Below are 13,123 nucleotides of genomic sequence, written 5' to 3' on the forward strand. Positions count from 1 at the left end.
CGGCCGGCCCCCAAAACCTGCCCTTGTATAAACAACAGCTCAAGATTTACTACTGTGCTGTACGTGCTACAGTAACTCGCCCATCGTTATTAACAATTACTGGAACACTATCTCATTCATTCAGAATACGAGAAAAGGAGAAAAAGAGAAAAAGAAATTGTTTGATTCAATAGAAGCTAGCTAGAATTGGAGTAGTTGGTGGCATCTCATCGTCATTGCCTCGGTTCTCCAAAATCAAGTCGAGTTTTCAAACATTGCACAGAGTACAGATATTTCATACATATATATATAATGCTTGAGAGAGAGAGAGAGAGGGAGGGAGAGGGGGGGTGAAGGGGGATAGGGAGAGAGAGACCCAACCATTTTTATCTCTGCATCTCCTCAGCTTCTTGTTGTGGTAGAATTGGAGAGAGAGAGAGAGCGCACACACATATATACACATATATATGCGCAAATATACATATACAAATATTGGAAATGTTGACCCACAAATGAGGGTAAGTTTCGTGGATTCTCTTATAATTGTAGAAAAGTACCAAAAGCTAGAGAATTGATATGAAGTATGAAATATATTCCGGAATTTTGAATTACGAACTCTTTTATCTTTGTTGATGGATGCATGAAGTAGACCAGACAGACACTTCAATCCCAATTCAACTGTTGAATCGTGAATAGCATTAAACTTAGTTTGGTATGAATTTGTACATGATGATAAATAAATAACATTAAAAATTATTTAAATCAAACAAACGAATAAGTAATTTATTAATGTCAATTTAATAAATCGTGAATTCGATAGTCCTGTTATATAAAGATTAAAAGTTAACGTGCAATTTCCCTCTTCTCATAGGATAGAAGTAAGGAGGGTCATACCAAATAAATAGCATTAAAAATCAATATTATTCGTCCATGTGGGCTGCTGGAACACGACCCGATTTTATTGGCACCTTTCCCAAAGATGGGTTGCTTTTTCTGCCGAGCCACGCAGTCAATCTCTAGCCACAAGATTTTGGTTGGTTTATTCGCATACTCTTCACTTGCCCTAAAAATCAATCGTGCGATGGGGTGGCAGATTAGGTTGCACCCAACCCAAACCGGCAATTAGATGCCATCCAAAATAGAAATAGGAAAATATTTTTTTGTTAAAAAAAATTTAGAAACAAAAATGTTGGAAAACTATGTAAATAAAAAATAAAAGGACTTCTCTTATATTTTATATTGTATAACATAGGGAAATTTTGTCTGTATAGATATTTTTTAATATTTTTTAAAATTATAAAAATGATTTAAAAATATTTTTTAATGTTTCAAATTTTTAATACAAAAAATATTTTAAAAATATCAAAATGACACCCGAGACGATTTCGTGCGTCATAGGTAGGTAGCGGGGAATGAAAATGAAGCCACTACGGGCTTGGGTTTGCTCTTGGGTTGCTAAGCAAAATAACTGTGGGGGACCCATATGGTAGTGGGCTGGACCAGGCCCAATACGTAGTCAGCTAAGTGGACAAGACGGGAGCCCAAACTGCCTTGGCAGTCTCTTGGAGTTGGGACCAATGCCGAGATTAATTTATTCATTCATAATTTATTAATTAATTAATTAAACGAAGGGAAGCTTTTCCTTGAAAAGTATGAGAAATATACGGAAGGCTAATAAAATCCAATGACCATTTCTTTCTCGTTTTCTTCGCAAACCCTCTCTCTCTCTCTCTCTCTCCTCGATTGCTGTCATTGCCAACATCAGCAACTCTAACTTCCTTCTCTCTCTCTCTCTCTCTCAAATTCTTCTAAAGATGCTCGTCTTCTCATTCCTCGGCCGGAAACCAGACTGCGATAAACCAATTCCTAGCGCCCGAACCTGACATCCCTTCGCCAATCATGGGTCACCAGGCCCGCCGTGAGTTTCAACCCGCGTCCAACACCGTCGAGGTTTCTGACCTCGTATGGCCCTTCGGCCGCCTCGACGGCATCGACGACGACGACCTCCGGGAGACAGCCTACGAGGTATTCTTCACGGCGTGCCGGTCGTCCCCGGGCTTCGGCGGGGGGAGGCACTCGATGATCCACCCGGCGACGGAGGGGGGAGAGCCGGCGTCGCCGGGGAAGGTGAACGGGGTGGGGATGGCCGTGACGAGCAGGATCAAGAAGGCGCTGGGTTTGAAGATGTTGGGGAAGTTTCAGTCGCGGAGGGCCAGCTCGATCGGGTCGGGCTGCAACAGCCCCGTGGCGGGTCGGTCCAGGGTCCGGCTGCCCATGACATCGGCGGAGATCATGAGGCAGCAGATGAGGGTGACGGAGCCCAGCGATAACCGGCTTCGTAAGACGCTCATGAGAATCCTTGTCGGCCAAGTATGTTATAATTCATGATTCATTTATACATGCATTAATTGCACGTGCATAATAATTATATATATATATATGCGGATGTATATGATCATAAACTTTATCGTTTCTTTCTTGAAATCAAACTGATTCTTTCATCTAATTGTGTTTAGCCATATGGGATTACGATGAATCAACTGTTAGATGCATGAATTCTGATTTGATTAATTAATGTATGATATGAAACAGATGAACAGAAGGGCAGAGACGATAATCCTGCCGCTGGAGCTACTCCGGCACCTGAAGCCGGCGGAGTTCAACAACGCGAGCGAGTACCATTTCTGGCAGAAGCGGCAGCTCAGCCTCTTGCAAGCAGGCCTCCTCCACCACCCTTCCGCCCCACTCGACCCCTCCAACCCCTTCGCCGCCCGCCTGCAAGACATTATCCGCTCCGCCGACGCCAAAGCCGTCGACGTCGCCAAGAACTCCGAGTCCATGCGCGCCCTCTGCAATTGCGTCGTCTCCCTCGCCTGGCGCAGCTCCGAAGGCTCCCCTGACGACGTCTGCCACTGGGCCGACGGCTACCCCCTCAACGTCCACATCTACACCGCCCTCCTCCATTCCATCTTCGACCTCAAGGACGACACCCTCATCCTCGACGAGGTGGACGAGCTCCTCGAGCTCATGAAGAAGACTTGGTTGACGCTCGGGATCAATCGCTCCATCCACAACCTCTGCTTTACATGGGTTTTGTTCCAGCAGTTCGTGGTCACAGGTGAGGTGGAGCCGGAGCTTCTCGGCGGGGCGCTGGCCATGCTGAAGGAGGTGGCGGCGGACGCCAAGAGGGCAGACAGAGAGCTTGTGTATGTGAAGATGATGTCGGCGGCTTTGAACTCGATGAAGAAGTGGGCGGAAAGGAGATTGTTCTGCTACCACGGCGCCTTTGATCGGGCACCGGCTGGCTTGATGGAGAGCCTTCTTCCTCTGGTATTCTCCATCAACAAGATTCTAGAAGATGATGCCATCGGGTTTCCGGCTGCTGATCAGCAACAGAAAGTGGACGTTGTCTCAGCCACGGATTCAACTAGGAACAGAGTGGATCGATATATCAGATCTTCTCTCAAATATGAATTTGCCAAGGTTTGCTTACAAGCCTTTAAAATATATATATATATATATATATGAGAACCTGCATAATTATTTGCACGTAGGGACAAGAAAAAGTTCCCTTGCCCATGTTTTGTTATGAAACTAATAGATCTATATCTGTTCTTTCTTTGTTTTTGTGTCAATGTTGTGACATAGTTGCTGGAGAATGAGAAGTTCGATGATACTACTCTTGAAGTGGTACCAGAGGTGGCTGAAACCCTCATCAAGTTAGCCAAAGAGACTGAAGAGTTAGCCTTGAAGGAAAAGCTAATCTTCAGTCCTGTGCTCAAGAAATGGCACCCAATTCCAGCCGGGGTTGCAGCTATGACGCTGCACACTTGCTATGGTACCTTGCTGAAGCAATTTATGGCCGGGGTTTCCTTGCTCTCAGCCGAGGCGATCAATGTCTTGCATAGAGCCGGAAAGCTAGAAAAGGTGCTAGTTCAAATGGTGGTTGAAGATTCGGCTGACTGTGAAGATGGTGGAAAAGGCACTGTGAGAGAGATGGTTCCATATGAGGTTGATTCAATCATATCGAACTTCTTGAAACAATGGATGCATGAGAGGTTGAAGAAAGGGAAAGTCTTCCTTCAAAGAGCTAAGGAAACTGAAGTATGTATCTCTGTTAATTGTTTATCTGCATCTTTTGATCTTAGCATACGATTTCTAATTCTTGAAATTTGTTTTGCAGTCATGGAGTGCGAGATCCAAAGGCGAACCATACGCACATTCAGCTGTAGAGCTAATGCTAATTGCCAAGCATACTGTGGATGACTTCTTCGAGATTCCATTAGGCATTTCTGAAGATCTAGCTCATGATCTTGCTGATGGCTTGGAGAATATCTTTGGGGAGTTTGCTACTTTTGTTGCATCATGCGGTGAGGATCAACTCTTCTAAATGTTGCTTCTCAAAAAGAAGATGAAAACTGATGGGTTCTAAAATCCTTGTTTCGCTCTGCAGGATCAAAACAGAGTTATGTTCCAAATCTGCCTCCATTAACGCGATGCAGCAGTGGCTCGAAGATCTTTAAACTATGGAGAAAGGCCAGCCACTGCAGTGTTAGAGCACACGAGACACATCTACAAGGTGGCTCAAACGAAGGCCAGCATCCCCGGCCTTCGACTAGCCGGGGGACACAACGACTCTTCATCCGGCTCAACACCTTGCATTATCTTCTTTCCCAAATTCAATCCCTCGACAAAACCCTATCACTTTCCCCTCGAATCGTTCCCTCCCCGAAAAACCACCACAAGCACAGACATCATGGCTTTTCCTCCTGTTACTTTGAGAAAGCCTGCTTGGGCATTCAAGCTGCCATCCAACGTGTCTCAGAAGTTGCAGCGTACAGGCTCATCTTCCTAGACTCGAGCTATGTATTCTATGACAGTTTATACGTTGGTGATGTAGTGAATTCGCGTATAAGACCGGCCTTGAGGATTCTCAAGCAGAATCTCACACTGCTTTGTACCATTGTCACCGAGAGGGCTCAGCCATTAGCATTAAAAGAGGTTATGAGAGCCACTTTTGAGGCCTTTCTCATGGTTCTACTTGCAGGAGGAAGCTCCCGCACCTTTTTGAGGGAGGACCATGATATGATTGAGGAGGACTTCGACAGTTTGAAGCGGGTTTTTTGCGCTTGCGGGGAAGGTTTGATATCTGAGGATGTGGTGGAGAGGGAGGGTGAAACGGTGGAAGGGGTGGTGGCATTAATGGGGCAGCGCACTGAACATCTTGTGGAGGATTTCAGCATTGTGGCTTGTGAAGCAAGTGGAATAGGGATTATGGGCACAGGGAAGAAGCTGCCGATGCCTCCAACAACCGGCAGATGGCATAGATTGGATCCAAATACCATATTGAGAGTGTTGTGCCACAGGAATGATCGGGCAGCGAATGACTTCTTGAAGAAGGCATTCCAGTTAGCGAAGAGGAGGTGATGAAGAACGAAGATGATGTGTACAGTAGAAGCAAAAAGGATGCAGGCTCATCTTTTTTACTTTTTTGTATCGAAATCTGAGATTGGATTCAGATCATGTGAAGGTACTTGCAGGAGATGCATTGTATCAGAATTGCAATGGAATGGAATTTATGTAAGAAGTCAGAAAACTAACCGATTGCTGTAATATGAACAAATTGTTGGGGGCTGAGAGAGAATTGTACTTATGTTGCTAGCTCCTTGTTCTTTGCAGCACTAGGAGATTTAGTACGACTTACAGGTGGGCATATGCAAATGGATTTTTTGCTCTTCCCTTTGTTAATTTCTCTGTTTTATGTACATCTACTTACTATATATGTTCTTGAGCTATTGTAATTTTTTAAGTGGTTAGGTTAGTTTGGTTGAAGAATAGTATTCTAAACATTAACTGCAAAAAGTAGAAAAAATCTAGAAGATATATAGTACAAGGTGGCATATATATATATATATATATACGTCATCCACTCAACCATGCATTGAATTAGCATCATCTAAAGATCATCAAACATTAAAGCTGGAACCCATATTAGTAGCTAATTAATTTGCATTCAAATGCTATCCGATCCTCGTCTAAGAATCTCCATTGAATCTGAAACTTCAGCCTTGTATACATAAATCCTAGTCACGATCGAGAAGAAAATGAAGTTCAACAAGTTTAGTACCGCGAAAAACGCATAGTAATAGTCCAGATGAGAGGCATTGAGGTTGTTGAGAATCCAGCCATGGTGGCCATGCTCCATGGTGATACGAGCAACTGTCGAGAGAAGGAAGCTGCTCAAGAAGTTCCCGATCCCCAGACTAGTCATGGAGTAAGATGTCCCCAGGCTCTTCATGTTTTCAGGCGCCTGGTCATAGAAAAACTCGATCTTCGCCACCTCCAGAAATGCATCAGCTGTTCCCATGAGCACAAACTGAGGCAGCAAGATGAATATAGTTAAAGGAACTTGCTCTCCATTTTCAATTAGGCCATGGTCCCTGGCAACACCTAGCCTAAACCTTTCGGTTAGCGACGCGATTAGCATAATAACAATATGGAGAACCAACCCTATTCCCATTCTTTGCAGGAGAGTGATGCCTCTAGGGTTCTTCGTCCATTTCCTCATAATTTTCACAAAGTAGAGATCATAGATAACTATACTGATAAGCAAGGAGATTGTCACAAATCCTGCTAGGCTGGCTGGAGGAATACTGAATCCAGCAAGCTTTCTGTCTAGAGTAGTGCCTTGTTTTACAAAAAGGGTGTTGATCTGTGCAACCATTGTGCTGGGAACAAATGTGGCAATCAAGATGGGTATCATTCTCAGCATCTGTTTGGTTTCCTCCACTTGGGTAACTGGGCATAGCATCCATGGTGTAGATGGGCCTGCCTTCACACAAGCTTTGTTCAGGAACCTGCATAGGTAAATCCAAACATCATATACCACAGACATATCAAGTTTTTATTTTGCTATGGGATCTGTTAAACTAATTCTAATTCATTACTAATAAATGTCTGTTATCTTATATTTTTACAAGACTCTTGCAATTCATATCATATCTAAACTTCTACCAAATTTATTTCTTGATTGTCTGATATTTTTAATTATAAACTATTTTAATTAACATTTAATTCATTCATTTATTATAATAAAAAATGAACTAGACCATTTTGAATAAATTAATTAAAGATGGGTAGAAGCAAACCTCAAGGTGCGTGTGGGATCAATCCGAAAGGACCGAAACTTGCTCTTCTGGGTGTACTTCTCCAAATCAAACTCATACAGCTCTTTAGGATCGCTTGGAATGGGTAGCCGCCACTTCCTCAGGGCAGCCACTATAACCTTAGCCATTCTTGTGAATGGACTCCCAGTGGGCACTCTGTGCCTGTAATAAGGGGTGCCCGCCAAAAAGATCAGAATGGACACGGCAAGGCCCAAAGTTGGAAGCCCATAGCCCAGAGCCCAGCCCACGTTGTCCTGTATGTAAACCAGGATGGTGTTGGCGAAGAGAGTACCAAAGAAGATGCTGAACATCCACCAGTTGAAGAAGGAGAGCTTCTGGGCCTTCTCCTTGGCCTCGAAGTCATCGAACTGGTCCGCTCCGATGGTGGAGATGTTGGGCTTCGTGCCGCCGGTGCCGATGGCTAAGGTGTAGAGTGCGCCGTAGAACACCGCGAGTTGAAGAGTCGAGGCCTTCCGGCAGCGGGTCGGATCAGGGTCCGAGCAGGTCGGAGGTCGTAGTCCGGGAACTGAAACTGCCAGTGTTAGCAGTGACATTCCCTGTAACCAACAATAACAAGGTCTGAGTGTGTTCTAATCGGTTGGTTGGAACTTGGAAGCGAAGGAGAGGATGATTGGGTGTAGTAGAGCGCACCGAGAGATAAATGGCGGAGGCTATCAGGAACGTCCAGTAACGACCCAGCCACGCGTCCGCTACGTAGGCGCCAAAGATGGGGGTGATCCAGACGGTGCCGACCCAGTTGGTGACGTTCTTGGCGGAGGCCACAGTGCCCTGGTGGAGCCTCTTTGTCAAGTAGAGTATCAAGTTGGACGAGATCCCATGGTAGGCCATACGCTCGAATACCTCGTACACTGCAAACCTTGATCAAAGGAAAATTCTAGAAAGGCCGACCAGTTTACCGATTGTGTTATCGAAAGAAGGAAAAAAAAAAATGATATTGCCCCCATACCTTGCTCTCTTCTTTCTCTTTTCATGGATTTGCGCAGCTCCTGCTCTGTCGTTGCTTGTGCCATGGCCACCCCTTGTCTCGCTGTCATCACCTCGTCTTCGTCGCCTTATCTCATCAATAGTTGTTGTATCGACTGTTGGCGAGACGAGACGACGATGGCAAAAAAGTGACGAAAAAGAGGCGAGATGACGGCAATGGCAGGGGGGACGACAGAGTAGGGGCAAGGGCAGCGGCGGGGGCAATCGTCTTTTTACCCTCTTTTCGTTAGGGCTCAGTAGGCACGTCGAGCCCTCACGACTCTTGATCAAATTTATATTTTTAAATTAATTTAATTTTTATAGTAATGTGTATTTTATTATTTTATTTATATATGAAAATAAAATTAATTTAAAAATATAAATATAGAAAAATAATAAACATAATAAAAAAATTAAATTATCATCGAAAATAATATCAAAATATAAAAAATTAAATTGATTAAAAATTAAACTTAAAGATATAATTAAAATAACAAAAAATTCAAATGATTATAAAAAAATAAAAATACATAAATAAAAATATAAATTTAACCAAACAAATTTACTATTCAAACTCACAAAATAATATTAGGCGTTCATACATGATACATTCATGTTAATTATGAAAATATTATTTGAAGACAAAATTATAATAATTTTGATGACACTAACATATTAATATATTATAATTTGTATCAAATTGATATATAATAATAATGTATAAGTATTATAAAAAAATATGCTCAAATTATATTTTTTGTATTAATTATTTGAGTCGATCAGAAATAAAGACGAGTCGTTGTTAGCCGTACGATGGGACAGTGAATAAAGTAATGTGTCGGTGGATGGTAGGCAGCTGTCCCTGAAAGGAATCCCGAACGTGTGAAGATGTGACGAGACACGTGGCGAAATTTGCTTGGTGGTTGGAGAGAGAGAGAGAGAGGGAGAGAGGTTTTGGACGTAGGTGAGTAGCAGGAGACGGGTGTAAATAAAGCTGAACGTATGGGTGGTCACCGGCAGCTTGAACTTTTCAAATCAATTTAACATCTTTTATCTTAGACAATTATAAATTTTTATTATTTTAATTACGTTTTTAAATTTATATTTTTAAATTAATTAAATTTTTATATTTTAACGTAAAATATAATGTATAATTTATTATTTTACTTTACTCTTTTTTATACATAATTATATAAAAATTAAATTAATTTAAAAATATAATTAAAATAACAAAAAAATTAAATTATCATAAAAAAATAAAATATAAAAATTAAATTAACTCTAAAATTAGATTCAAGAATATAATTAAAATAATAAAATTTTAAATAATTATATAAAAAATATGAAAGTAAAAAAATAAAAATATAAATTTAACTCACATTAATTAATTTCGCAACATATATGCATGCATGTATGAGATTATCACTAATTGCGTATTAAATTACTTTAAATTCTGCTGCCAAGAGAAAACTTGGACGAAAATATGATGAACCCTTCATAATTACGTACCTATTACTGTGATTTTTAAAACGTGAATATACCCGAGACAGTATTTGTTAATTATAATATAGATAAAAAAAAATAAAAAATATTTTAAATTATATTTATTAAATTTATTTATCAACTCACTAAAAAAAATCACATCACTTCTTATTTAAAATTTTATAAATAAATTTATCTAAAAATTTACGAATAAATTTATATAAAACCCATATGCCCATCTCAAACAAGTATACTTCTCAATATATTTTAAAAAATTTAACAAATAATTTCACATAAATCTTGAAATAAATTTGAGTCTTATTTTGATTATTTAATATTTTAATTTAAAAATTACTTCAATCTTAGGTGCTAATTTTAATAAACCCATCCTTAGAATATATAAATATATGACAGTTGATCGAATAATCAGAATTACCCAGGAAAGAGAATCTCAATGAAGAAGAAGAAGACCATTGAGAGGCTTTTCAACAAATGTGGAGCCATTACTGCACAGAGAGAGAGAGAGAGAGAGAGGGGTACGCACCAACTACGAAGGAGCATGCCCTCCATCCGCCTCGGCTAGATCTGAGGGCAGGGTTTCCTTTGAGATCCACAGTTCCATCTCTTGTATACTCATGATGATGAAGACCATGATCATCATCAGTACTCCTTACTGTTAGCCCTTCTTCCACAGCCATCTGTATATATGTATATATATATATATTCCTCTCTTTCACTCTGCTTATATAATTTGATGATTGATGCTTTCGGACTCGTGAATGGCTTTCGATCGGAACGAAGAGCAATAAATATAGCACACGTACACACTCTAGGGCCTGTTTGGCTAGGCTTTTTTTTTTTTTTTACTTTTGAGTGGGATAGTATTTAATTTATTTAAAACGTTTAAGTTATAATATGTTTGAGTAAATGTACTCTTAAATTATTAATTAAAATTATTAATTAATAATTATGCATTTGATTTGAAAGAGTTAATAAATTATTAGAATGTGACAAAAAAGATAAAAATAAATATGTTATTAAATGAACAAAAAAATCATCAAATACTTATTTTTAATAGAGTTAATTATAAATTATTGTTATATATATTTGTTAAAATTAATTAAAAAATATATTAATATAATATATATTGTTGTTATATATATATATACACACTGTTATATCACAAAGACAACTATGAGGAGATGGGCAAATAGGGGTTCTAATATCCCATATTTCCTAGTGTTGAGCAAATTCAAATAATTGGAAATTGATTTTAAAAGATAGTTAATTAATTGTCAAATCAATTGAAGGGAATATCTCAAAACATGAATATCTTAGAAAAAAGATATCTCATTGACGAGTGTCTTGAGATGAGATTTATGGCATTGAAAGAAATCGGAATAGAGACAGTTCCCGATACAGCTAAGCTATAGCCTCAGAGATTGAATAATGGTGATGGATTTTCGAGAAGTTAACGGAATCCTGAGAAACTTCATATTTTGCATAAAGAACAACTCTCAAGTGGTTTCACAATAAAACAAATGGATTTATAATCAAAACATATATTCGACCCTAAGTGTAATTTCTTAATCTTGTCGAGGGAGGTCGAAAATATGGTTTTTTTTAATCTTCAGGGGTGAGATAAAAGGTTTAGTACTTATGAGTCTTAATGGGATTGTTGGAAAACTCATGGACTTTAACCAAAATGGCATTTAAAAGAAGCTTGGGATGATAGTGTAATTTTTGAAATTTGCAGTGTGAACACAACAGCATGGTTGACCTGCCGCTGCACGTGGAGCCAAAATATGGCGATGGGACGACCGGATCTTTGTAGGGTATAGCCAAACATGGGCCTAGGAAGCTTGTGGATGAAGTAATAATCGATGATTGGCCAAATGACGGCCAGATATTGCCTATAAATAGCAAGGGTTTTGGTCAAAATTTAGCACACAAATTACTCGAGTTTGGGAGTGTGTTTGAGGGATTGGATAGAGGGTTTTCGTTCATGTGTCAAGATGATCAATTTTGAAAATTTTAGAGTGTTTTCATGGTAGTTTAAATGGGTTTCAAAGGTCGCCGGTAAATCGGGTAGGGTCGTCGGAGCCAGTTTATAAATGGCCAATTTGGGGCATTTTTAGTGAAGATTTCAGGCAAATAAGGGTGGCATTAAGACTGACTTGAGGCGTACTTCAAAGAGGTGGCAAAAGATCGGCCATCGAAGGAGATTCCAGGTCACCGACAGTGAAGTAACTGCTGGATAAAACAAGGTGCATACATCACGTGAGCGGATCCCACGCGCAACATACGCACCCAACTCGTGAGGTGAAGCCAGGGGTAAAATTTTTTTTTTTTAATATTTTTAAAAACTTATTTTATGAATTATGGTGAAAAAAATTAGAAAAACCTTGAAGAAGTATTTATTTTATAATTTTTTAGGAGAAAATAAAAAAAATTATGAAAAATAGAAGTTGATATTCTTTTGAATGAATATAATGTATAGGGATCGTTGGGGCCAATAAATTGATCCAACTTGCTAGCTGGTTGTGCCAAAAGAGATAACTCATGTTTGAAACTGTTGCAAATACAAAATCGTGATTTATAACTGTGAACCAATTTTGCAATTGTCTTTCAATATGTCTTTAGAAGTAAGCCTAATGCATTAAAAGAAAGAAGAAGAAGAAAGTATGGATCTTGGGAAGTAAGCCTAATATAATTACAACCTCTTAATCAATTTAATTATGTTTTTGTTTCTTTATTTATTGAGATTGTCCCTCAAATTTGAGTAGGTCAAACTTTGATTGCTTCCATATGCTTTAAGAAATGAGGTCATATTATTTCTAAAGTATAGATCAAATGGTTGAGTTATGATAAGTTGAGATTCGTATTAATAGGTTATAAGTTCGACTTTTTGTCTTACGCAATGAAGTAAAATTTTTATTTGTGATTTATCTTCTCTATCGAAATTAAATATACGGATGACGAGAAAGTGCACAACAATAATCTCAAAAAAAGGAGACCCCATTTCTTGATAGAACGAAATTTTATGAGGATGAGAGACAGAGAGAAGTGTGAAAGACAAAGTAAGATACGTGAAAGTGAAAGAGAGACTCGGAAAAGAAGGTGGTAATTTGGGTTCAAAAATATCACAAGAATTTGAGTTGTAACAAAGTTGTTTCTACGTAGCATTGTCCCTTGATTGCCCTGACGACCGTAGTATGGATGGTTTACAGGGTAAAAGATTGCATCCAAGGATGCAGGTTTGAGTCATGACAACTATAGTGTGGGAGTTTCATTCTTTTGTTTGAGTGATTCCTTATGGATACTATATATTTTATCTCCTACTTTAAGGATCATCGTGTATCGTAATTAATCACTTCCACATACATGGGATAATACGTAGGACCCTCAGTACGTGGGACAATATGTACGACGTTAAAGTGATCGATGAATTTCACCTTTTTGCACCAAGCATTGTCCCTTGATTATTGCTTTTGTTGTCCCGTTCATGGTAC

General features: G+C 39.3%; 2 protein-coding genes across 6 annotated transcripts; one reads left to right on the forward strand and one right to left on the reverse strand.

Annotated features, from left to right (window-relative positions):
- The first annotated feature begins 9 nt into the window (after positions 1-9).
- Positions 10-5,759, forward strand: LOC127799194 (protein unc-13 homolog). Of its 2 annotated transcripts, XM_052332987.1 has the most exons (6): positions 10-59; positions 1,794-2,349; positions 2,572-3,462; positions 3,628-4,083; positions 4,163-4,349; positions 4,433-5,759. In XM_052332987.1, exons 2-6 carry the CDS (start codon positions 1,879-1,881, stop codon positions 5,404-5,406), a joined length of 2,979 nt encoding a protein of 992 aa, XP_052188947.1. In that variant the 5' UTR covers positions 10-59; positions 1,794-1,878; the 3' UTR covers positions 5,407-5,759. The 2 variants fall into 2 exon arrangements, with proteins under 2 accessions (XP_052188947.1, XP_052188946.1); XM_052332986.1 differs by lacking the exon at positions 10-59 and having other exon boundaries at positions 1,680-2,349.
- Positions 5,760-5,925: 166 nt separating this feature from the next.
- LOC127800623 (protein NRT1/ PTR FAMILY 5.2-like) lies at positions 5,926-10,399 on the reverse strand. 4 transcript variants are annotated; one of them, XM_052335335.1, is made up of 4 exons: positions 10,156-10,399; positions 7,797-8,014; positions 7,128-7,702; positions 5,926-6,836 (listed from the first exon to the last, which is right to left on the reverse strand). In XM_052335335.1, the coding sequence occupies exons 1-4, from the start codon at positions 10,307-10,309 to the stop codon at positions 5,993-5,995; spliced, it is 1,791 nt and encodes a 596-aa protein (XP_052191295.1). In that variant the 5' UTR covers positions 10,310-10,399; the 3' UTR covers positions 5,926-5,992. The 4 variants fall into 4 exon arrangements, with proteins under 4 accessions (XP_052191295.1, XP_052191297.1, XP_052191298.1 ...); XM_052335337.1 differs by having other exon boundaries at positions 7,797-8,022; positions 10,156-10,319; XM_052335338.1 differs by lacking the exon at positions 10,156-10,399 and adding an exon at positions 8,113-8,425 and having other exon boundaries at positions 7,797-8,022.
- Positions 10,400-13,123: the final 2,724 nt, after the last annotated feature.

Source organism: Diospyros lotus, chromosome 4, assembly GCF_014633365.1.
Source record: "Diospyros lotus cultivar Yz01 chromosome 4, ASM1463336v1, whole genome shotgun sequence".
Taxonomy (NCBI): domain Eukaryota; kingdom Viridiplantae; phylum Streptophyta; class Magnoliopsida; order Ericales; family Ebenaceae; genus Diospyros; species Diospyros lotus.

Coding starts and splice junctions, on each gene's coding strand:
- LOC127799194 (XM_052332987.1), top strand. CDS start 1,879: ATGGGTCACCAGGCCCGCCGTGAGTTTCAACCCGCGTCCAACACCGTC. Junction 2,350..2,571: donor TGAGAATCCTTGTCGGCCAA/GTATGTTATAAT, acceptor GATATGAAACAG/ATGAACAGAAGGGCAGAGAC. Junction 3,463..3,627: donor TCAAATATGAATTTGCCAAG/GTTTGCTTACAA, acceptor GTTGTGACATAG/TTGCTGGAGAATGAGAAGTT.
- LOC127800623 (XM_052335335.1), bottom strand. CDS start 10,309: ATGGCTGTGGAAGAAGGGCTAACAGTAAGGAGTACTGATGATGATCAT. Junction 8,015..10,155: donor GGCATGCTCCTTCGTAGTTG/GTGCGTACCCCT, acceptor CAAGGTTTGCAG/TGTACGAGGTATTCGAGCGT. Junction 7,703..7,796: donor CCTCCGCCATTTATCTCTCG/GTGCGCTCTACT, acceptor TGTTGGTTACAG/GGAATGTCACTGCTAACACT.